The 24,681-nt window shown below is 48.7% G+C and overlaps 2 protein-coding genes across 2 annotated transcripts in view; one reads left to right on the forward strand and one right to left on the reverse strand.

Annotated features, from left to right (window-relative positions):
- Nucleotides 1–780: 780 nt before the first annotated feature.
- LOC126498790 (uncharacterized) overlaps nucleotides 781–24,681 on the reverse strand; it is a 33,812-nt gene continuing 9,911 nt past the window's right edge. The window contains exon 5 of the mRNA XM_050137689.1: nucleotides 781–1,364. Within this exon, the coding sequence (XP_049993646.1) occupies nucleotides 1,092–1,364 (273 nt within the window). The 3' untranslated portion in view covers nucleotides 781–1,091. The remainder of the gene's footprint in view (nucleotides 1,365–24,681) is intronic.
- Nucleotides 6,499–8,108, forward strand: Pold4 (DNA polymerase delta 4, accessory subunit). The gene is made up of 4 exons (XM_050137242.1): nucleotides 6,499–6,796; nucleotides 7,038–7,127; nucleotides 7,310–7,421; nucleotides 7,766–8,108. The coding sequence occupies exons 1-4, from the start codon at nucleotides 6,700–6,702 to the stop codon at nucleotides 7,788–7,790; spliced, it is 324 nt and encodes a 107-aa protein (XP_049993199.1). The 5' UTR covers nucleotides 6,499–6,699; the 3' UTR covers nucleotides 7,791–8,108.

Genomic DNA, 24,681 nt, shown 5'->3' on the forward strand with positions numbered 1-24,681 from the left:
AAATGGAAGTCTAGGACAGGGCTGTACCTAATGGGGTGAAGGGTCGAGGCTGGGACCACTTGGGAAGGAAGCAGTACCTGAAGCCATTGATGTATTTAAGTGCCTGGCACAGCAAGCGTTCAGTACACCCTTTGCATATGGCACAGGGTGGGATTCAAAACCATTCTCAGGGCAGGAAGATTGTGGACGGGTGGAGAAGACAGGGCAGGAACAGGTAAGTCTCCTCAAGCAGACGGGCAGACTCCAGGGTTGTCAGCCAAAGATCCTGATAGTGTTTTAGCACCCTTCCCATCAGTAAAGTCCTTGGCATTTGATTTAAACTGGTGGAGAGACTGCAACAAGAGCGTTTTTAGAAGCTGAGAGCCAATCGGCAGTCTCATGCTCCAGGAAACAGAGAAGGAAGTGGAGGTTTCTGCTGACCGCTCCAGTGGACAGCAGATTAGCATGGCTTCTCTCAGTGTGGCAGCTGGGGGTGTGGTCAGCACCACACACACACACACACACACACACACACACACACACACACACGCACACACATCCTGAAAGCCCTTCTCCCTAGTTTGACATGGGTCATATGGAGAGAGCCAGGTACTGAGAAGATGGAGCAGGTAGAAGAGAGGGAGGACAGCAGCTGCCCAGGGCTCAGTTGGGATGTAAGGCACACCCCATTTCTTTCCCTCTTTTACCCACCCACCCCTTCCTCAGGTCCTGCCACTCACCCTGTGCTGGAGCTCAGTCCAGCTGAGGGGATTCTAGGCAGCCAGATGAACACCTCTGCAAACATACTAGCTCAGGTGGTTAGGAAACCACAGGCAGCTTGTTTGTTTTGGGGTATAGGGAGCTGTGTAGACTAGGCTCTCTTACATCATAGTGATCCTCCTGCTTCAGTGTCCTGAGTCTGCCACCATGCCCACCCCATAGGAACCTTTGAAACAGCAGGTGAGAGGCAGTCACCAAAATGTGAGTCCGAGAAAGATACAGTGTGAAGAAAGCCGAAGTAAATACAGAGTCTCAGTGCCCTGTAGTAAAGAGACAGGGTCAGGAAGGCTTATTGTTTGTCTGTTTTAAAGAGAAGGGTTCGAAACATGTTATTACCAAATGTGGAGGTGGTAGCTGAGGAATGGAGAGATCTGGGGTGTAGACAAAACGGAGAGAATCCCAAAGCTTGCTAGGAAGAACCAGGTGATCTTAGCAGACACGTTTTTCTTGTGAGTCCCATTTGTGGCATTTCCTACCCAGAGCCTCCCAGTGCTGGTGCTTAGCCTCCAGGCAGCTGCTTTTTCTCCTAGGTGTGGGTTTTTGTCTCCTGTGCATCTTCTCCAAGCACGTACGATGATGGGGAGGTTTCCAGTGCACAGTGCTGTCTGGAGACAAGGAGGAAGTCAAACCCTTCCATCTCCACTCTTGCTCCTTCCTTTCCCCGCTAAGGACACAGGACTTCTGGACTCAGTGCCTCTAGGCAAGAGGTGAGGGCAGAGTGAAGAGGGCATTTTTCAAGACCACGGACCGGCAAGACAGGAATAGACATGAGGGACCTTGGGGTGCTAGAAATGGAATTGTTGAGGTGCTGCGCCATACATTACAAGCAGTGCAGACAGCAGAAGAAACAGGCTACTTCATGGGGGAGCACTGGAATTCACACCTAGAGAAAGCTGGGGTGGGGAGGCTTAGGGTAGCCACAAGTGCGAGCAGGTTCAGAGAACTTTCCAGAGCTTTAGTTTTCTCCTTCTTTCCTTCCTTCTTTCCTTCCTTCCTTCTTTCCTTTTTTTTCTGGTTTTTCAAGACAGTCTCTCGTAACTCAGGATGACTTTGAATTTACTGTGTAAACCAAGGATGGCCTTGAGCTCAGAGACCCACCTGCTTCTGCCTCCTGCGTGCTGAGATTAAAGTCGTGCACAACCAGTGCTTGACAAGTTACAACTCTTAAGTGTGGTCTGAAGAGTCAGAAGCCCAGGTACTGAGAAACCACCATGCAAATCTACCTGGATCTCTTCAGTGTGATAGAGGCAGGGCGCTGTCTCCAGAAGTCCTGTGTCCTCAGCGGGGGAGGAGCAAGAGTGGAGATGAAAGGGTTTGGCATCCTCCTTGTCTCCAGACAGCCCGTGCATATGGAAACATCACTGTCATCTTACGTGCTTGGAGAAGATGCACAGGAGGAAAGGCAGCTCCCTGGAGATTGGGTTAGCAGTGAGGAAGCTCTGGGTAGAGGGGATTCATCATGGCTCACCAGAAAATGACAACAGCTGGGACACGGGACCCCTCAGCCACGACAGTCAGTCAGGATGCGGGGACCCCTGAGCCACGACAGTCAGGATGCGGGGACCCCTGAGCCACGACAGTCAGGACAGCCAGGATGCGGGGACCCCTCAGCCACGACAGCCAGGATGCGGGGACCCCTCAACCACGACAGCCAGGACAGCCAGGATGCAGGGACCCCTCAGCCACGACAGCTGGGATGCGGGAACCCCTCAGCCACGACAGCCGGGATGCGGGAACCCCTCAGCCACGACAGTCGGGATGCGGGGAGCCCTCAGCCACGCCAGTCGGGATGCGGGGAGCCCTCCGCCACGACAGCCAGGATGCAGGGACCCCTCAGCTGCAAGGAAACTCATGGACTTGCTCATCTCACACAAACACATTCACCAGTTGCCACAGCCACAGCTACCCAAAATGGAGAAGGCAGAGAGAGGGTAGTCCTTGTTCCCCTTAGCCTAGAATACAAAGGGCAGCGATTCAGGCCTGGCTGCAGATTCTGATGGCTGTTCCCTCTGAGTACTCCCTTCTTCTGTGGAGCCATAATTATCCCTGCCTTTGTTCTCTCAATTCTTGAACTCCCTGACTCAGTCTGGTGTCCGCGTTTCCTAGTAGGAGGGAAAGCTTGTGGCGCGGTGGCAAAGGTAGTGGGGGAATTGTGAGAGAGCCATGGGTCTGGGTTCCAGTCCTTTTATCTTAACCCTCAGGGTCCCTAGCCCGGGAGTTCAGAGATGACTTGGGGGTCCCTCCCCAACTTTCCTTGACCTCCAGGACTTGGCTCTTAGGGACTAACGAGGACGTCTTCCCACTGGACAAAGTCTGACACCTGGTGGCCATAGTGAGAAATGACCAGAAGGGTGCCTTTTCGAACCTTGCCCAGCATTTCTTCTGAACTGTTTGTAGGCCCAGGTGAAATGGGAGCTGATCAGCGAGGGTACGGGAAGTTCCTGGGCAGGGCAGAAAGGACACTAGAGGCCCAGGGAAGCCTTCTTGTTCCCCAAGGTTCCTACCCTTTAAATCCATGAAACCTCAAACCTAGCCGGCTAAGGAGCTGTGTCTGAGAGGGTGGAGAGGGACTAGGAAGGCGCTCCTGAGGGAGTGTGGCACATGGGGAAAGGAATGAAGGCAGGAAGAGTAAGGCATTCGGGGCGTTCATCTGGCTGCCTAGAATCCCCTCAGCTGGACTGAGCTCCAGCACAGGGTGAGTGGCAGGACCTGAGGAAGGGGTGGGTGGGTAAAAGAGGGTAAGAAATGGCGTGTGCCTTACATCCCAACTGAGCCCTGGGCAGCTGCTGTCCTCCCTCTCTTCTACCTGCCCCATCTTCTCAGTACCTGGCTCTCTCCATATGACCCATGTCAAACTAGGGAGAAGGGCTTTCAGGATGCGCGTGCATGTGTGTGTGTGTGACCACACCCCCAGCTGTCACACTGAGAGAAGCCACACTAATCTGCTGTCCACTGGAGCGGTCAGTAGTGAGTCTCAGTCCCAGAAGGCTGCTGGACTTCTGCTCAGGTTATTTGTTCCCATGGTCTCACCAGGACTTTGACCTTGGACATGGCAAGGCTTTGGGTATCTCCAAGGTGCAATAGTTAATTCCTTCTGGGTCCATCACCAGCTTTGGAGGGGTCAGTGCTGACCAAGTATACTTTGCATTACAAGACAGAACTGAGCACCAACACAGACTGCCAACCTAATCTCCAATCTGAGAACTGAACATCAGCTTGGTGGATGAGCCCAGGAAGCTGCCTGAGTGGGGGCAAAGTGTTCCAGGTATGAAGGAAAAAAGATGAGATTGGGGGAAAGGAGGAAGACATCCAAAGATAGAAGGCCAAGGGCTAGTCAGTTCCCCAAACACCTCAGAAAACCATCGGGCGCTGAGCAGGGCTGACTGGGAGAAGAGAGCATGCCTCCTAGGGAGAGCTGCCTCACCCCAGGTCAGAAGGCCAGTCCTAAGGTCCCGGAACTCAGGTAAACACTCTGGATCTCTCTCTGGGGCTGAGGGAAGCTAAAGCCCGTGGGAGCTCTTTCCAGACAGTGTGGGAGTGGCTAGCTGGGTCTGAGCCAGGCAGAGCTAGGAGGGGGAGCAGGTAGGGATGGCCCTCCACAGAGGAAGTCGGGGTGTTAGGGGCTGCCAAAGAAGAGAGAGGAATGGGCCCAGGCGGTAGTGGGAGCTGCTGTGGCCGCCCAGCGGCACACCCCATTTCACGCTCCCTGGGCGGTGGCAGGCCCCACGGCTATCAGCTTTCAGGGGTGGGAGGGACCAGGAATGAGGAGGGGTCTGCCCCACCCATGGTTCCCCCGCTTCCTCAGGGCTTTGTGGACTCAGGAAGTGGGTGCCACATACCTTTGGGAACTGTCCCCAGTCTCTTTCTGAGGCCCTTTTAGGGAGGAGTGGTCAGTCTCACAGAACCTAGGAGCTAGCCCACTATAGAGCACTCAGCCTGACTAGACCTAATCCTATGCCCTTCCCTTCTTGGTAGAGAATCCTCCCTGTCACCCTCCTCAACTCTGCATGGTCCCTTCTCGCTGGATGTGTACACCCCACCCTGTCCAGGAGACAGATGGGGGGATTAGGCGGGGGCCAACCCAAACAATGGGGCTGAAAAGGGCCTTCCAGGTCTTTGCAGTGTGCCTTGCCTCACAGCTCCTTCCTCCTCAAGAAGCGGATGGGGAAGGCCAGGCCAGAGGAGGCTCCTGAAGACACAGCCTTCTCCTCCCCACGGCTGGGCTCCTCTCTAGGGCTCGTCTCTGAGAGCCCCGGTGCTCGCTAGGACAGATCTCAGAGCTTCAGAGGAGGGCACAGGCCTGCAAGCAGCCCCCAGTAGACTTTGCACCCCTGGAAAGAAGAACCGGATAGGATCTGCAGAGGGTGATTAGTGCTGGGTCAGCCCAGTGCTGGTTCCCAGACTCCCACTGGCCAGCACTTTCCCCCACTGCCAGGAAGTTGGTGAGGGGGAGGTGGTAGTGGGGGTGAGTCAGCGATGACAGGAGCCCCAAGACAAAGGTCATGGGTGGAGAATTGAGAGACACTGTTTACAGCAATCTGCCTCCTGGAGGTCTTGTCCCGATGCAGCCATCCTCCTCTAGCTCTGAGGAGTCCTCCTGCTCTCCTGTCCCCGACTAACAATTGGATGCCCCTCTACCCTGCAAGCCTGGGAGCTTCCGGAGCACAGGGAGGGCTAGTTACACAGTATCCCAGTATCTGTTACTAAGACCCTAGTCACAGCTTACCTACACCCACTTGCAAACTCTTTGATGTCTATTTTGAGTTAGTTTGTGGGAAACACTTAGGGCAGCACTTGGCACATGGTAAATCCAATATGAGGGTAAGGTTTATTGATATTATTGACTTCCAATATACACATTCATAAGAAAAAGAAAAGATCTGTCCATTAAGAACTGGGGATCTATACCAGGTGGTGGTGGTGCACACCTTTAATCCCAGCATTCAGGAGGCAGAGGCAGGTGGATCTCTGTGAGGCAATCTCTGTGAGTTTGAGGCCAGCCAAGGCTACAGACTGAGTTCCAGGACAGCCAGGGTTACACAGAGAAACCTTGTCTCAAAAAAAGAAAAAAAGAAAAAAGAAAAAAGAACTGGGGATCTGAACCCATGGGGATTTGAGGACTAGACTTCTGGAGTCCTGTTTGGAATGGAATCTTCCTGACTAGCAAAGTGGACAGAGGCAGGCTGTCGGGCCTGACAGTGGACACAGAAATCGCATGCCTGCCCTGGGTGGACAGAGTCTCTGCCAGCAGACTGTGAGAAAGGAGCCCTCTGAGCCCATGGGCTTCTCCAGCCAGGTCTCCTGGGGCCGGTAGGACCAGGGAAAGGCCCCGATTAGTCCAAACTCTCTTTGGACCTACAGATCTGATCCCACAGCACTCTGGGGCCAACCGGCAGGAGTAAAAGGTTCCAGCCGGGCTCAGGGGACTTACAAACCGGCCACGGGGATTAGTGAGGCTGAAAAGAACATTTGCCTAGGAAGGAAAAACGGGAAGTGAGAGGCCGAGGATAACTCTCTATATGTCCCTGGGGACCCAAGTGGACCAATGAGGGACCGGGGGAGGTGGTGAAGTCTGGGGCATCTTGACAGGTCCTTGGTTCCGCCTAAGCCCTCCTCACTCGGAACACAGCAGCAGCTGCCCCGCCCGCTGCCCTCTGACAACTGCCATTGGCTAGAGGTAGGGCCCCGCCCCACAAAAGCCGCTTGCCATTTGCTCAGGACTCTAATGTTTGCGTACTTGTGGGGGCGGAAGACAGGCGTCATTCTCTGGAGCCTAGGGACTTCCTCTCTCTTGCTTGTCTGGGTCAGCTTGTCTGTCCATCGCTGGCCCATCTCTCTCTGGCCCTCTCTCTCACTCTCAGCAGCTGTCTCTCACAGGCCCGCTGCCCTGCCTTTTCTTTCCCGCTATTGCCTCCTGCTCTGCCTGCCTGGGTGGCCGCCATGGGCCGGAAGCGATTCATCACTGACTCCTACCCTGTTGTGAAGAAGAGGGAGGGGCCCCCTGGGCACAGCAAGGGGGAGCTGGCACCAGAGCTAGGTCTCTGAAACGTGGGGGTGGCAGGAAGAGTGGACATGCAAGGACCAGAAAGGACTGTGTGCGTGTGCGTGTGTGTTGGCTAGTAGGGGAAGTTAGCATGTCTCGCACTTCCAATGAGCTGTCTGACTGCAGGATGGCAAAGGCAAACGAGTGAGGACATAGCCAGGACACAGTGGCACAGCTACAAGTCCAGGGCAGGGCACAAACCGGGATGGGCCTGAGGAGCCGTATGTTATTGCAGGAGAAGACACCCAGTCCCTCAGCCAAGAGGAAGCAGAGCTGGAGTTGCTGAGGCAGTTTGACCTGGCCTGGCAGTATGGGCCTTGCACAGGTGAGAACCCCACGTCCAGCCCATCTGACACATCCCTGAGCCAGTTCTGTCATCGGTGTGTCTCAGAAATAATCCAAGAGCCTGCACAACTCTTGGACACTGCCTCCTGAGACTGACATTTGGGGAGGCTCAGGAACTGCCATCTGGACTCTCTAGCCTGGACTCTTCTGCCCACCCTGCAGGTATCTCGCGGATGCAGCGCTGGCATCGGGCAGAGCAGATGGGCTTGAAGCCCCCTCTAGAGGTGCACCAGGTGCTGAAGGCACACCCCGAAGACTCCCGCTTCCAATACAGGTCAGGACAGACCAGTGCAGCTTTCAGGGGGACCAGGGCTTCTCCAGGAGTTGCCACCCTTTGGTCTGTATAGGAGCTGCCCTGACTTGGAGAAATGGGTACAGACTTAGGCAAGAAGGGTCTTCTAGGTAGGTGCCTGGCTCACCATAAACCCCTTTAGTGATCCTTACCTCTGTGAGCTATGGTGAGGGGAGAAGTATATACAGGGCCCATGGGGCTATCCATGAGTACTGGGGTTCACCAAAGCCGAAGAACCATAGGAAACAGTTAAGAAGCGCTTAAGGTCCGTCAAGGACTAGAACTGACTCTGCTGTGCGTTCCTCCTCCCATCCTGTCTTCCACAGCCTCTGGCATCTCTACCCACTCTGAGGTATCACCTAGGGTGTCCTTCCCTTGACATCTCCTAGCTACCAAGAACTTCAGGACAGAATCCATGGCCAGTTGATTCCGCTCTGCTCAGCTCTGGAGAAACAGCGGGCTGACTACAGAGGTCCTCCTGGTTCAGTCTCTTATTTGCCTAAGCAACAGGCTCCTGACGCTCCTGAGACCCTGTGTAGCTGAAGCCGAACACCTCAAGGGCCTAATCATGACCACCAGATGCTACACTTGCTACACTTGCACAGCCTGGCACAAAGCCAGAATCAAGGAGTTCACTACTGCTTACAATAAAGTACATTAAACCTGAAATCTGATCTTTAGTCCCTTAATATGGCTGTGTGCTAGCTGGCAGGCCCCAGAAGGTAAGTCAGCAGGAAAACCAGCTATAGTGATAGGCTTTTGTGTTACCTGGGTTTTTGGGGTTTTTTGTTTGTTTGTTTTTTGGTTTGGTTTGGTTTTTCAAGGCAGAGTTTCTCTGTGTAATTCTGAGAGTCCTGGGCTCTCTCTATAGACCAGGTTGGCCTCAAACTCAGAGATCTGCCTGCCACTGCCTCCCGAGTGCTGGGATTCGTGTGTCACTACACTACCAGGCTTTCATATCTGTCTTTCTAAGGCAATCTTTTCAAGAGCTGAGCAGCCTCTGGTGTGCCCTGGTCGTCCTTAGGAGAGCACTCTGCGTCACCATCCCTGACCACACAGCAAAACACCTGCCCATGTGCCCAGCTGCTGAGACCTGCTAAATTCCTGGTACCACAGGTCTCCATGGGGCGTTACAACCACTGAAATACAGCGAAACAGACATGGAAACTAGTCATGTCAGGTGGGGGTCAGCGTTAAGTGGAAACCAGGTGAGGGGTTTGTAGGGGTCAGAGAATGCCGAGGTCGTACTCGGGAGAAGTTGGACAGCAACAGCCCCGTAGAGAGGCTGTGTTTGAGAAGAGGCACAGATGAGCTGGGGGAAAGGCTGTCCCTGTGCAAATGTTCCAGACAGAAGGGCTGACAAGAAGAAAGGCTCCGTGGCAGGGACATTCCCAGCCTGCTCACCCAAGCGTGTGCAAATCAACGCAGCAGGGGACGAGGCCAGACAGGTAGCAGGCCAGCCCCCCTGGGCACTGTGAGCCCTGATAAGAAGTTGGATTTTGCAGTCAGTGAGAGGAGATCCTGGGTGGCTTTAAGGAGTGACAGCGTTGAACTCATGCGTTGGAAACATGGCTGCAGCTGTGGGTGGAAACAGCCTGTGGAGCCGGGGGAGCAGACGGTGTGAGAGGGCCCTGTTCGGCGGGCTAAGGAGGCCTGCATGAGAAGAGGGGACAGGGACGTGATGTGGAGCACGGTGGGGAGACAGAGCTGGCAAGAAGTGGCAAGGTTTTATTTTGAGGGGACATCTGACCGCTCGGGGTTGCTGATCTTGACTGGGATTTAAGGGAATGGAGCCAGGGACAACTCCAGTTATCAAGTTATGAAGGTTTTGGCTTGAGTGACAGGAAGATCAGATATCCCATCACAGACAGGATGGTAGGAGGAGGAGAGTAGGAAGGGAGCCAAGAACCAAGAGCTTTAGGCATTTTGGCTTTGGGGGAGGTGCTGTGGATGGAACCTGGGGTGTCGCCTATAAGAGGTGAGTGCTCTATGACTGAACCACACCCCCAGCCAATATGTTACTTGAGTGTTTGCATCCTAGTGGAGATTGGTGTAGGCAGAGGATATGGTAAATGGAAGTCTGGAGAGGTCTAGATATGAGATAAAGCTTTGGGGAACTTTCAAGTGGCATTTAAGGTCACAAGAATGAGCTCGGCACCGTGGTACTCACGTGTAATCCCAACACTCTAGAACCTGATTCAGGACTGAAGTTTCAAAGTGAGTTTGTCAATACAGCAAGACCTTTCTCCAAAAAATTCCCAGCACATAGTTGATCTGTGTGAGTTCAAGGCCAGCCTGGTTTATGTAGAGAATAACTGGGCAGTTAGGGTTACATAGACAGATCCTAAAAAGTCTTTTTAAAAAAGTCCACCCATCAATCAATATATCAGTTTATTAAGATTATAGAGAGCTGGATGGTGGTGGTGCATGCCTTTAATCCCAGCACTGGGAGGCAGAGACAGGTGGATCTCTGTGAGTTCGAGGCCAGCATGGTCTAAAGAGTGAGTTCCAGGACGTCCAAGGCTAAAATGAGAAACCCTATTTCTGAAAGGAGAGAGATATAGAGAGAAGAGGGATCTAAGGACAGCCCAGCTCTATACTTAGGCCAAAAGAATGCGAGAATAAAGCAAAGGAGATGAGTGGGGTAGCCTGCAGAGCGGGAGGAAGACCAGAGCAGGTAGAAGGTGGAGGGCTTGAGAGTCCTGGCAGAGGCTTTCAGCCTTTAGGTGTTCCCAAGAAGCCGGTAAAATGCAATTTGAGAGGGTCCTTCTGGATTCAGCCACACAGAGGTCCCTGGAGCACTGGTCAGAACAGCGCTGTGGTGTGGTGCGATGGTTAGGGCCGGCCTGGAGCACTGGGAACAGAGAGTTTGTTGGTTTTGGTTTATGTTAAAGGGAGGGAAGATTTATTTTGGCTCATGGCTAAAGTCAGCATGGTGCTAGGGAAGGGTAGTGGCAGAAGTGGCCGTGAAGAACAGTCTGGAGTGCCTCACACATTCCACGCCGTCCTATCATTCCAGTTTTAGTGCCTGTGCTGCCGGGGTGAGCGCGTGCCAATTCCGTGAGGAACAACACTTTGCTGTGAAGGAGTGGGGGCTGGGGTGCAGCTAGAAAGGCATGAGATCAGAGGAATCGTTTGGTTTGGTCTTTGTTACAGATGGAGTAGCCTAGCAGCTTACTTACACAGTGCACACAATCAGGAGTGGTCCCCGGGACAGGATGTGATGCAGTTTGTGAGTGAGGCCATGGTTACGATAGGGAAGTCTGGAGACTCTAGGGAAATCTACTGTGAACATGCAGGAGGAGGTAGAAGGAGGGGATGCCGTGAGGGATGGGGACACTGGAGGAGCAGCTGCTCACTGAGAGCCTGGCATTGCTGGGCAGGGTAACAGCTTTGCTAAGTGCTGTCCCACTGTACCGAATACTGTAATCAGTGAGGCCTGAGGGCAGTCTCATTAGATGACCACTGTCCATGCTTTACAGATAAAGAAACTGAGGCTGAGAGGGAAAATGCCCTGCACACTCAGCAAACAGCAAAGCTAGCCTTCGCAGCTGCCCCACCAGACTAGCCAAACACCTGCACTCCAGATGTTTAGGATGGACTTGATGAGATAAGGCCTACATGTGGGGTGTAACACAAGTCCTGCCCCCAGGCAACCTAGGAGTCTACAGACATAGAGGTGCCAATTATCAGGAAGCAGAGAACATCTGGGAGGGGATAGAGCAGCCATCCTGCAGAAACCCCCAGTACAAATGACTCCTCCTGCTCCATTGGACTTGCCCGACTTACTCTCATACGTCCGAGCCTTTGGACCCAGCATCCCTGCTTCCTAACCTGCGGCAGCGCAGATGTGGTCTGTGAGATCAGCATCCCTGCTTCCTAACCTTCGGCAGCACAGATGTGGTCTGTGAGATCAGCATCCCTGCTTCCTAACCTGCTGCAGCACAGATGTGGTCTGTGAGATCAGCATCCCTGCTTCCTAACCTGCTGCAGCACAGATGTGGTCTGTGAGATCAGCATCCCTGCTTCCTAACCTGCGGCAGCACAGATGTGGTCTGTGAGATCAGCATCCCTGCTTCCTAACCTGCGGCAGCACAGATGTGGTCTGTGAGATCAGCATCCCTGCTTCCTAACCTGCTGCAGCACAGATGTGGTCTGTGAGATCAGCATCCCTGCTTCCTAACCTGCTGCAGCACAGATGTGGTCTGTGAGATCAGCATCCCTGCTTCCTAACCTGCGGCAGCACAGATGTGGTCTGTGAGATCAGCATCCCTGCTTCCTAACCTGCGGCAGCACAGATGTGGTCTGTGAGATCAGCATCCCTGCTTCCTAACCTGCTGCAGCACAGATGCAGTCTCTGAGTACTCTCGCTAGTTTTGTCTTTTGTCTTTTTGGGGGCAAGGGTGAGACAGGGTTTCTCTGTGTAGCTTTAGAGTCTGTTTAGCCAAATTTTATCTTTTTAAAATCTGCCAACTTTTAAGTTTGGTGGCCATAGTGACAAATGCCTTTAATCTCAGCACTTGGGAGGCAGAGACAGGCAGATCTCTGTGAGTTCAAAGCCAGTCTGGGCTATAGAGGAAGTTACAGTACAACAAAGGCTAACAGAGAAACCCTGTATTAAATAAACAAATAAATAAATTTGTTTTCATTTAAATCTGCCAATTTTATGTTTGACTCTAGTCTCCGGTGATATGTCGGAAGTAGCTCTTTTGACCTAAAAATAATCGAAAACCCTTCAGCAAGATGTGTCTGTGTAACCAAAGGCTGGCTTCATAAGTCCCTGACATCTGTCACAGCCTAGAGTGGTCTGAGCAGCACTGTGTAACAGAAACTAAATATTCACCTGGAGGAAATGGAAGTATCTAATCCTTTAAGGGTAAGCTAGAGCCAGAAGGCAGAGAGTGGCATTTGGGCTGAACAAACAGAAAGGTGGAGAAGTGGGGGTTCAGTGTTGGTTTTGTTTGTTTGCTTGCTTGTTCTTCGAGACAAGGTTTCTCTGTAGCTTTGAAGCCTGTCCCAGAAATAGCTCTTATAGACCAGGCTGGCCTCGAACTCACAGAGATCCTCCTACCTCTGTTCCTGAGTGCTGGGATTAAAGGCATGCACCACCACTGCCCAGCTTTGGCCATGGTTTTTATCACAGCAGTAGAAATCAAACTAAGATGGGGGCATGGACAGTCAGGAGTGATGTGGGCAGGGGTGTGCCATGTGAGTGATAGGAGCGATGTGTGCAGGGGTGTGCCATGTGAGTGATAGGAGCAATGTGTGCAGGGGTGTGCCATGTGAGTGATAGGAGCAATGTGTGCAGGGGTGTGCCATGTGAGTGGCAGCACAATCAAAAGCTAGTATCTAGGGGCTGAAGAGATGGCCAGCAAGGTTAAGAGCACTTGATGCTCTTGCAGAAGAGCTGACTTTGGTTCCCAGCACCCACGTGACAGGTCACAAGCACTCATAACCCTAGTCCCAAGGGTCTGACACCCTCTTCTGGTCTCTGCTAGCACCAGGCACACAAATGGTACACATACACACACACACACACAGGCATAACAAAACAACAACAACAACACCTGCCAGCAGATGTGTGTGCTTATGTGCTCAGCACTGGTCTGTGTGTATTTAAAATACACAGTTATTTTAAAGAGGATGCTCAGGCGGAGAGAGGTGAAATAGTTGCTCTGGGCAGCACAGTGTATGAGGTTTGATCCCAGAGTCCAGTTCCAGCCAAGCCTGTGCTCTTTGCTATGTGTGATAAAGCCAGTGAGCCAGGCTCAGATCAAGAAAGGGCTCATGAGCTAAACAGTATCTATGGTAATGAGAGTATCTGAAGGTTTCTGGGTAGAAGAGACAAGATCAAGAGAGCCATCCTAAAAAGTCTGTCTGGCCAGGTATGAAAGAATGAAAGAAAGATTGTCATCCAGCATGGTGGCGCACGCCTTTAATCCCAGCACTCGGGAGGCAGAGACAGGCGGATCTTTGTGAGTTCGAGACCAGCCTGGTCTACAAGAGCTAGTTCCAGGACAGGCTCCAAAACCACAGAGAAACCCTGCCTCGAAAAAAAAACTAAAAAAAAAAAAAAAAAAAAAAAAAAAAGCAAGGACAACGGAAGTGACAAGAATGCTGTGAAGGAAGTTAGCAGAGACTAGTATTTGGGAATCTAAGAACAGAAGGAGGCACCAGACAGGGTCTGGGTTTGGGTGGTTAAAAGAAAACCGAAGCCATGAGCGGAAAAGCGGTGATGGGAGGGAGACGGGCTGCACTTCATGCATGGTCACCCTGAGATGATGACAGATATCCCCATGAGAAGTCTGGCAGGCTATGAAAACAGAGTTCAAGTCCAGAAGAGAGGACAGGGGAGGGGGTGACATCCAGAGAGAGGAGACTCGTGTACATAGAAGTGACACTGACCCCAAGAATGTGGGCAAATCTGTTGTGAGTGGAGACAGCACTTAGGAAAATTCTCTTTAGAGGGAGGTGAAAGAAAACCCAGGCTCCCAGAAGGAAAGTCTCCAAATGACAGAAAGACCAGTGCATGCAACGTCACCAAGACTGACCTGGCAGTCAGCTGTAGAGATCTCTGGGCAGGGGCCATCAGGAAGAACATTCAGAAGAATCCCAGACTCGAGCTCCACATTTCCCCCTCCTCTCTTCTTGCTCTGTACTTCGATGCCATGGCCATGATGAAGGCTACACTGACCCTCGGGGACCACGCTGACTTGTTCTCACTGATCCACCCTCAGACCATGCTGCCAGCCAGGCCAGCCTGACGGGAGGACCCACAGAGGCTGCCTGAACACCACACAGATGAGCCCACAGTGAGGCTCCAGGGGTTTGTAGACCATGGGCTAGGTGGGTCCTAGGCCCTTCTTGGGTCCAAGTTTGGCTCTTTGTAATATGAAGGAAAAGGCCTCCAGTTCTAACTTTGAGGCTACCTCAGACTCCACACTATGAGGTGCTGATGCTCCTCCTCCTGCTGGCTCCAGACCTTCCTGCTCCCTGTGGTGGCCTCTTTGTGTTTGTTAAGGCAAGTCACATTAGGACAACAACCCCTGCATTGTCCTCACTGACACAGGGGGTTTGATCTTTGCCCACCCACTCAGGGTCAGTTCTAGAGCCAACAGCCTTCCCACTGCGTGTCCACATCTGGTTTTGGTCTACTTGTCCCATCAGTCTGTGAAATAATTTACAGTGTGAGGGCTGCTCGTAAGCTTTAGTGAAGCCCAGGCTCCACCTAAATCACTCCTCTGTCCAGTTCAGAAGCAGGCGCTTTCCTGTTTCCAAGCCTTGGCCACCAGTGGCCAGCTGATCTAGCGCAGCCTATTCAGGTCCACTGAGGGACAGAGTGGAGGCAACTGTCACGTCTGGAGCACCTGTCAGTGTCTCGTTCTTTCTCCATGTGCTCCTAGGTCACCAGGCAGGGTCCTAACCGTCACAGCCCCACACTGCTGAAGTGCAAATTCATCCAACCTCAAGGATGTTTGACATCCTTCATTGAAATCATAAACGCGGGCTGAAGAGATGGCTCAGAGGTTAAGAGCACTGACTGCTCTTCCAGAGGATTCCAAGTTCAATTCCCAGCAACCACATGTACCATCTATGATGAGGTACAGCGCCCTCTTCTGACATGCAGGTGTACATGCAGGCAGATACGGTATACATAATAAATAAATAAATAAACCTTTAAAAAAATTGTAAATGTGGCTATCCCTTCCAGTCTCTATCTGGAAACCAAGCCTGCAGGTTCACTCGCATGTGTAAAATAACACATCTAAAGCTATTGACTGTAACACTCTGTGAGAGCAGAACATAAACAGCAAAACCCCAAAACAGTGGGGCCTGGTGGGGTTTAAGTACCTGATGGATACGTTCCACAGAGTTCTTCATGTGCTGACTTATTTGAATTAATTCTAAGACATGTAGAGAAGTAAGAAAAAAGATTTGCAGAAAAATATGCATTTGAGCAACAATATGTATATATAAGGCTGAGTGTGTGGCTCAGTAGTAAAATACATGTTTAGTGTATGTAAGATCCTGGTGTGATCCCAGCAACACACACACAATTTGTTTTATGTATGCAGTCCCTCTAAAAAGGAAGCCAAGAAATTAATGCCATTAGGACTGGCAAGAATGCTCAGTGGTAAAGGCACCACCGAACCAGCTAATCTGAGTGTGAGCCTCATGACACATAGTGGAAAGAGATAACTCTCACAAGTTGTCTCCTGACCTCCACACACGCACCATGGCATGTGCCTCTACTGCCACTAAAACCAAATAAATACAATTTTTTAAAAAAGGAATTTATACTATTAATTGCTGCTGTGGGATGTCCTTCCGGACGCTGTGAAAGTATGTTGATTTTATTGGTCGATGAATAAGGTGGCTTTGGCCTATAGCAAGGCAGGAAAGTCAAACTGAATACAGGGAGAAAGAAGGGCAGAGTCGAGAGAAAGACACGAGCTGGTAGTCCAAGAAACAAAATGCCAGCAGACCGGTAAAAGCCACAGTCACATGGCAATACATAAATGAATAGAAATGGGTTAATTTAAAAGTAGGAGCTGGGCCAGGCGATGGTGGTGCACACCTTTAATCCCAGCACTCGGGAGGCAGAGGCAGGCGGATCTCTGTGAGTTCGAGACCAGCCTGGTCTACAGAGCTAGTTCCAGGACGGGCTCCAAAACCACAGAGAAACCCTGTCTCGAAAAAAAAAAAAGAAAAAAGGTAGGAGCTGGTTAACAATAAGCCTGAGCAACAGGCCAAACAGTTTGTAATTAATATTAAGCTTCTGTGAGATTATTTAGGGACTGGGCAGCCGGGAAGTGAAAGAGTTGCCTCCATTTATAAGTTGCCTTTGACAGGAAGGTAATCTTTGCCTTAGAAATCATGAATAAATAAATAAATCGTGTAATCTTTAATCTCAGGAATCACTTACCTTGTTTATTTATTTATTTTTGGTTTGGGCCTTTTATTATTTTGGTTTGGTTTGGTCTCTTTTGTTGTTTTTCTCCCTACCTTCCAGCAATCAAATGACAGAGGCATGTGGATCTGTGAGTTCAAAGCCAGCCTGATCTACTCAGTGAATTCAGGCCAGCTAGGGCTAGAATATGAGGCCCTGTCTCAAAAAAAAGAAGAAAAAAATTTGAGTAATAATTTTGAATTATTTAATTAAATTACCTATCCAATCGATTTAAAAAACCCTTATTACCAGATTCATGCCTATGTGTTTAAAGAATATTAATAATACCAGAAATCCCCAGGTGTGGTGAAATATATTTATAATCCCAGCAATTGGAAGGTGGAGGCAAGAAGATCAAGAGTTCAAGGCCAGCTTCAGCTACACAGTGAGCATGATGATAATGGTGATGGAGAAGGAGGAAACAAGGTCATGGGGTCAAAGGCCACTGTGCCGTGCGCTGCAGCATCTCTGTAGCTGTTGGACTCAGCGCTGCCCTCTGTACTACGTTCACTGGGAGGGAGGGGCTCCTGCCTAGTTCTGGAATAGGGATCCTTTCCAAACTCTTCCTAGCAGTCCAGTTCCCCCTTCACGTGGCAGTGCCAACACTGGCACAGGGCCAACTAGTCAAGGCTACAGATTTAGCAGAGGTTCAGACGTGACAGCGCTATAGCAGGGACGCAGGTGCTTTCGGGTAGCTGGTTAGCAAGCACACAGACACCTGTTGGTGTGGGCAGCATGTGGAAGAAAGAACCCAGCCCCCCCCCCCCATTAAAATATGCTCAGTCTCACTCTAGTAACCTCAGACCACACCCTCAGCCAGGTGCAGCGGAAACAGGTAGATGCTCAAAATAGCCTGGCTCTGGGAGGGAGCGTCTGAAGGCGGTGTGAGGACGCCAGGGCCAGTGCAACAACTTCCCCTAAGAATCCTCCAACAAACAAAGCAGTGTGTGCACAAGCTTGCTCGCTGTGGCATTGTGTACAAGGCAGGACACTTAGAACCAACCCCCTCCACCCTGCCCAGCGTGCCGCCATTGCTAGAGAAGAGAAGCAGATTTCCTGGCTGATGTGCAGTGATCGGCTTCCAAGATCAATTGTAAAATATGTAGTCAACTCCCTTTGTTCTGGGGGGAAGTAAACTATGTATTTGATTTAAAAAAAAATCAAAGCGAGGTGGTGGTGGCACATGCCTTTAATCCCAGCACTCGGGAGGCAGAGGCAGGAGGATTTCTGTGAATTCGAGACCAGCCTTGTCTACAAGAGCTAGTTCTAGGACAGGCTCCAAAGCCACAGAGAAACCCTGTCTCAAAAAACAAACAAAAACAAACAAACAAAAAAATCGAAGAAGGATAAGATAGAAATGACGTTGAGGCAGGTAAGAAAGGGAGGCGGATGCAAAGCCAAGCTTCTCTAAGTCCATTTTATACAGTTTGGCTCTTGGCCTGTGTTCAAGATGTTATAAGAAGAGACTTCTAGGACCTAAAATAAACAAAACAGGGCTGGAGAGATGGCTCAGCGGTTAAGAGCACTGGTTGTTCTTCCAGCAGACCTGAGTTCAATTCCCAGCAACCACATGGTGGCTCAGAACCATCTGTAATGAGCTCTGGTGCCCTCTTCTGTCATGCAGGCACACATGCAGGTAGAATGCTGTATACATGATAAATAAATAAATCTTTAAAAAAAAATAAAATAAACAAAACAAACAAACATAAAGAACCCACGGGTGTTGGGAAACCAGTCACATGCTTTGAAAAAATGTGGAGTGGGAAGGAAGGAGAAAATCTTCCTGAGCGGGATTTGGAATTGGAGACAGCAATGTGCATGTAAAGGGATCACCTCTGCTGAGGCGCAGTTTATCTGCAACATTACAGTTGTTGGGTTTTGTTCATTTGTTTTGGCAGTGCAAACCTCTAAATTGGATTTTAAGTGCACATCTTTGATAAATGTACACACACACTACCATAACCACCAACCCCATGATGATCTAGAACATTCATTAGTCCAGAAAGCTTCTTACTTTTCTTTTTTTTTAATATTTATTTATTTATTATGTATACAATATTCTGTCTGCGTGTATGTCTGCAGGCCAGAAGAGGGCACCAGACCTCTTTGCGGATGGTTGTGAGCCACCATGTGGTTGCCGGGAATTGAACTCAGAACCTTTGGAAGAGCAGGCAATGCTCTTAACCACTGAGCCATCTCTCTCCAGCCCTTACTTTTCTTTGTATCTAAATCTTTTCCTCATCCTATGCTGTTTGGTTTCTGTAACCAGAGCCATATCTTTTCTTTCCTAGAACTCACAAATACCACCATGAGCATGTCTGGTTCATCTCACTTTATAATATCTACAAGAGGGCTAGTGAGATGGCTGGGCCGATAAAGGTGCAAGCCAGGCAACCTGAATTTGATTCCTGGAACCACACAGGTGAGAACTCACTCCACAAAGCCGGCCTCTGACCTACACAAAGCTGGCCTCTGACCTATATAAAGTTATTCTCTGACCTATACATGCATGCCCCCCAATAAAACTGTTTTAAAGATTAAAAAACTCACAGTCTCCATGAGACTCAACCACGCTGTTGTGTGCCAGGCCCTTCACTGTGTGTGGAGTGGAGAGCGGCAAGAAGGGAGCGTCAGCCAGAAGAGGAGGCTCGTAAAAATCAAGTAAACCAAAGTGGAGGAAAAGAGAGAAAAGGAGATGGGGAGGGAGGTTCAGGCCACTCTGTCCCTCCCTCCCCCCAGCCGGGACCAGAAGTCAGTCATGCACAGTGGGCTCAGGAGTGAGATCAGAAGGTAGAAAGGTTTGTGTTTTGCCAGCCAGGTAGCCGGAGAATGATTGAGGCCTTTGTTACGCAGGCCTACTTAGGTAGGAAGGAATACTTGACTCCATCCTCATGGTCACAGGCCATAGGCCTGAGGGAGAGGTGGGTCACAAATGAGTCAAGCTGAACTCAATTAATTTTATGGCTGAGTAATATTCCATCGTGTGAATAAGCCCAAATGAATTAGCCATTTATCAGCTGGTGGACATTTTCAATCATTTCTAGTTTTGGGCCCTGATGAATAAAGCTGTTATAAACAGGCATGTACAAGTCTTTGAACACGTTTCCTATTGCTCCTTGGTAAATGTCAAAAAATCAGATTACTGGGTTGTATATCATATGGGTATTTTATTTATTTACTTTTGAAGATGTATTTTATTTCACGTGTATGAATGCTTTGCCTGTGTGTACACTATGTGCACACCTGGGGTCCACAGAGACCAGAAAAGGCATCAGATCCCCTGGAGCTGGAGTTACAGAGGATTGTAAGCTGTCTGTGGCTGCTGGGAACCCAGCCCAGGTCCTCTACAAGAGCAGCTGGTGTTCCTCATCACTGAGTCATCTCTCCAGCCCATGCATATTTTACTTTAGAATAAACAGTAAATTCATCCCCCAAAATGAGTCTACCATTTTACATTCCCAACAGCATACAGGACAGTTTTGGGGGTGTAGGGCAGTGGTTCCTAGCATGTGTGAAGTCTGAGCTCCATCCCAGAGGAGTGGGAGAGATTTGTGAGCCTTATATTCTCACCAACATTTGGTGGTGCCAACCTTTTAGGTTTCAGTCATTCTTTTAAAAAATGTTGCTGAGTGGTGGGTGGTAATGCACACCTTTAATCCCAGCACGTGGGAGGTAGAGGCAGCCTGGTCTACAGAGTAAATTCCAGGCTACACAGAAAATCCCTATCTCGAAAAATCAAAATCAAAAATAAAATAAAAATGTCTTTATTGGGGCTGGACAGATGGTTCTGCAGCTAAGTTTACTGTTCTGTCAGAGAGCAGGATATGACATGTATGCGTGCAGGTGTGCAGTCAGAGAGTAGGTCATGACACATATGTGTTCAGGTATGTAGTCAGAGGGCAGGGCATGATCATCTATGTGTGCAGGTGTGCAGTCTCAGAGGGCAGGGCATGATCATCTATGTGTGCAGTCTCAAAGGGCAGGGCATGACATTTTTGTGTGCAGGTGTGCAGTCAGAGAGTAGGGCATGGCACATATGTGTGCAGTCAGAGGGCAGGGCATGACATGCTTGTGTGCAGGTGTGTAGTTAGAAGACATTGCAGAGGACAACTTTATGAAGTCGATTCTCCTTCTACCTTTACGTGGTTTCTGGGACTGAACTTAAGGATCCAGAATTGGCAGCAAGGGTCTTTTCCCTCTGAGCCATCTCACCAGTCTTAAAATCCTTTTTACATCTTTTGAATTATTTACCCACCCCAAAAGAACAAGGATTTTCTCCTCTGTCTTTTTCTAGATATTTTGTGTTTTGGCATTCACATTTGGATCTAATATTAATTTCAGGTTAATTTTCAAGCTTTCATTTCTGATAATTGGTCATTTGTTTTTATCTTGCCTTTTTACATTTATTGTTAATATTATCAGTATATATTTTTTAGGCAGGGTCTCACTATGTAGCCTTGGCTGACCTGAAATTCACTATGTAGACCAGGCTGGCCTCAAACTCATAGAGATCCTCTGCCTCTGCCTCCCAAGTGCTGGAATAAAAAGCGTTCACTACCATGCCTGTCTCCCTCTATTTAAAAAATTAGTTTTTATAGGAGTTTATTAATTTAATTGTTGTTTTTGAGACAGGGTTTATGTTTGTAGACTTTGCTATCCTTAAACTTTCTCTGTAGACAAGGCTGGGCTTGAACTCAGGAATCCACCTGTCTCTTCCTCCCAAATGCTAAGATTAAAGGTGTGTGTCACTATGCCCGGCTAGTTTTAATTTTCTTAACAACTTTTGTTTGCTAACTTTATCATTTATTTGTGAACGTGTGCATGTGTATATGGTGTGCTTATACATGTGTGCACATACATGTGGAGGCAGGACAACCTCAGCTGTCACTCCTCAGGAGTCTTTCATTTTGTTTTTTGAGACAAGGTCTCCTACTGGCCTGGAACTTACCCGTCATGCTAGGCTAGCTGGTCGTCCGGCCCAGGGAGGCACCTGTCCCCACCTCTCAAGATCTGGATTACAAGAATGTGGCTTTACACAGGTTCTAAAGCTCCAGCTTAGGCCTGCATGTTTACAGAGTGCACTATCCATTGGCTACATCCCCAGCTCCTCTTTGTGTAAAATAAAAAAATCTCATTAACAGAAGTAGAGCTCAAGGTTCAGAGATTTTTTTTACGACTTTATTCTTATTTTAATTATGTGTATATGTGTGTGTCAGGGGTGCTGGGTGTGCACGTGAGTGCAGGTGTCTGCAGAGGCTGGATCCCTCTGGTGCTAGAGTGACAGGTGGTTGTGACAGGGTGTGACAGGTGTGTGTGTCAGGGGTGTTGTGTGTGCACGTGAGTGCAGGTGTCTGCAGAGGCTGGGGGGCCATATTTTAACATGATCCCTTCATTCAACAACATTCTGATCCCTCCACAAAGAAGCTCTGCAACTACTGGCAGGCAGTTCCAGTCCCCTTGGCAACAGCCAACATATTTTCAATCTCTGTAGATCTGCCTGTTCTGAACATTTCACACAGCAAGAATTGCAGGGCTGGAGAGATGGCTCATCAATTTAGAACACTTGCTGCTAATTCCCAGCACCCACCGGGCAGCTCATAACCATCTGTATCTTATCTCCAGTACCAGGGGATTTAATGCCTTCTTCTGACATCCGGGGCACCAGGCACACATGTACTTCACACACATGCAAGCAGGCAAGACACTCATACCCATAAAAGAAAAACAAATAAGTCCTAAAAAGGAAAAAAGGATGCTTCTTCTGGCCTTTGTGGGCATTGCATGTATGCACAGACAGGCAAAATGCCCATAGACATTAAAAAAAATTAATAAAAATGAATAAACAGAATCATGTAGTATGTGCCCTTTTATATCTATATTCTTTGATATAATACAAGGATTTAAAGGTTCACTTATAGCTGGGCAGTGATGGCGCACACCTTTAATTCCAGTACTTGAGAGGCAGAGGCAGGTGGATCTCTGTGAGTTCCAGGCCAGCCAGGGTTGTTACACAGAGAAACTCTGCCTCAAAAAACAAACAAATAAGCAAACAAACACAGCCTCACTTATTTAAAAAAAAAATCCAGGCTGGAGAGATGGCTCAGAGGTTAAGAGCACTAGCTGTTCTTCCAGAGGTTCTGAGTTCCCAGCAACCATATGGTGGTTCACCACCATCTATAATGAGATCTAGTGCCCTCTTCTGGTGTGTGTATATACATAATAAATAAAGAAATCTTTAAAAAAGTTTCACTCACAGTGAAACTTCTCCCATTTTATAATCCTCTCTAGTGTAGCCTACAAGTACTTGATTTATTTTGATGGCTGAATAATAATAATTCATTTTTTAAAACTTAATTATTGAAACCAGGTGTGGTGGCATGTGCCTTTAATCACAACACTAGGGAGGCAGAGGCAGGCGGATCTCTGAGTTCGAGGCCAGCCTGGACTACAGAGAGAGTTCCAGGACAACCAAGGCTACACACAGAAACACCGTCATAAAAAAAAAAAAAACAAAAAACAACAACAAAAAATTAATTATTTATTGGGTCCTGAGGAGGTGGTTTAGTAGATGGAAGCACCAGCTGCTCTTCCAGAGGACCAGGGTTCAAATCCTAGCCCCCACATAGTGACTCCCAACTTTCTGTAACTCCAGTCCCAAGGGATTAGACACTCTCTTCTGGCCTTTGAGGACACTGTATACTAATACATGCAGGCAAAACAACCACACACATGAAAAATTTTAAAAATTTAATGTATTTCTTTTATGTGTGTGGGTGTTTGGACTGCTTTTGTGTATGTACTATGTCTGGTACCTGAGAATGTAAGAGAATAAAATTCATTGTTACTTATGAATTACTTAGAGATATTCTATTCTAACAGCACAAAAGAATGAAGACAGGCTTCCATAACAAAGAACCACAGAGTGTAGTAACATTTCATTTGTATGTTAATAAATAAAGCTTGCCTGAAGATCAGAAAAATAAAACCACCACACTGGCCAGCCTTACAGACCAGGCAGCAATGACACACACCTTTAATCCCAGTGGCCACATTAGCTTGCCACAGAAACCAGGTGGTGGTGGTGCACGTCTTTAATCCCAGCACTAGAGAGGATTATAAAATGGGAGAAGACAGCTCATATTCTCCGTCTCATTCTGAGATTCCTGAAGGCGGTATCAGACTGAGGTCTAGGTAAGAGCCAGTGGCTGGCTCTTTTGCTTTTCTGACCTTCAGGTTGAGCCCCAATTTCTGTCTCTGAGTTTATGTATTTATTTATTTATTTATTTATTTAAAAGCTGTTTCTAAACTTAAGCTTAATATTCTGATAATTCGACCTAAGGAAACGTTTTCTTATTTATTTATTTATTTATTTATTTATTTATTTATTTATTTATTATGCATACAATATTTCTGAGTTTTATTGATCATGCTTCAACAGAGTGCCTCTTTTCCCCCCTCAAGACAAAGTCTCTCGGTGCAGTCCCGGATGGCCTGGAATTCAGGAATATGTAGACCAGGCTGGCCTCAAACTCACAGAAATCCTCCTGCCTCTGCCTCTCAAGTACTTGGATTAAAGTACTATGCACTATCATGGCCCAGCAAGTTTTTAAAATTTAAAGAAGCACTCTATTCTATCTATCTATCTACATATGTATCTATCTACGTATATATGTATGTATGTATGTATGTATGTATCTGTCTGTCTATCTATCTATCTATCTATCTATCTATCTATCTATCTATCTATCTTTCTTTCTTTTCAAGACAGGGCTTCTCTGTGTATCCTTGGCCGCCCTGGAACTCACTCTGTAGACCAGGCTGGCCTCGAACTCACAGAGATCTGTCTGCCTCTGCCTTTTAAGTGCTAGGATTAAAAGTGCATGCCACCACACCTGGCTGAATTACTTCCTGTGCATGAGTGGTTTGCCTGCACGTATGTGTGTGTGTGCGCACGTGTGCATGAGTGCCTGTGCATCTGTGTGCCTGTGTGAGTGTCAACAGAGGGTGCAGGACCTCCTGGAGCTGGTTGTCAGCCACCCTGTATAAGTACTTATCCAGACTCTGGTCCTCTGAAAGAGCAATTAGAGCTCTTAAACAGCAAAGCCATCTCTCCAGCTCTCAGTCCTTGAACTTTTTTAAAAAAAGATTTGTTTATTTATTTTTTTATCCCCCCCCCCCGTTTATTTATTAAGTATACAATGTTCTGCCTGCATGTATGCCTGCAGGCCAAAAGAGGGCACCAGATCTCATTATGGATTGTTGTGATAGCTGGTACTGGGAATTGAACTCAGG

This window comes from Alexandromys fortis, unplaced genomic scaffold (genome assembly GCF_014885135.2).
Source record: "Alexandromys fortis isolate MF-2015 unplaced genomic scaffold, M_Fortis_MF-2015_v1.1 scaffold_3, whole genome shotgun sequence".
Taxonomy (NCBI): domain Eukaryota; kingdom Metazoa; phylum Chordata; class Mammalia; order Rodentia; family Cricetidae; genus Alexandromys; species Alexandromys fortis.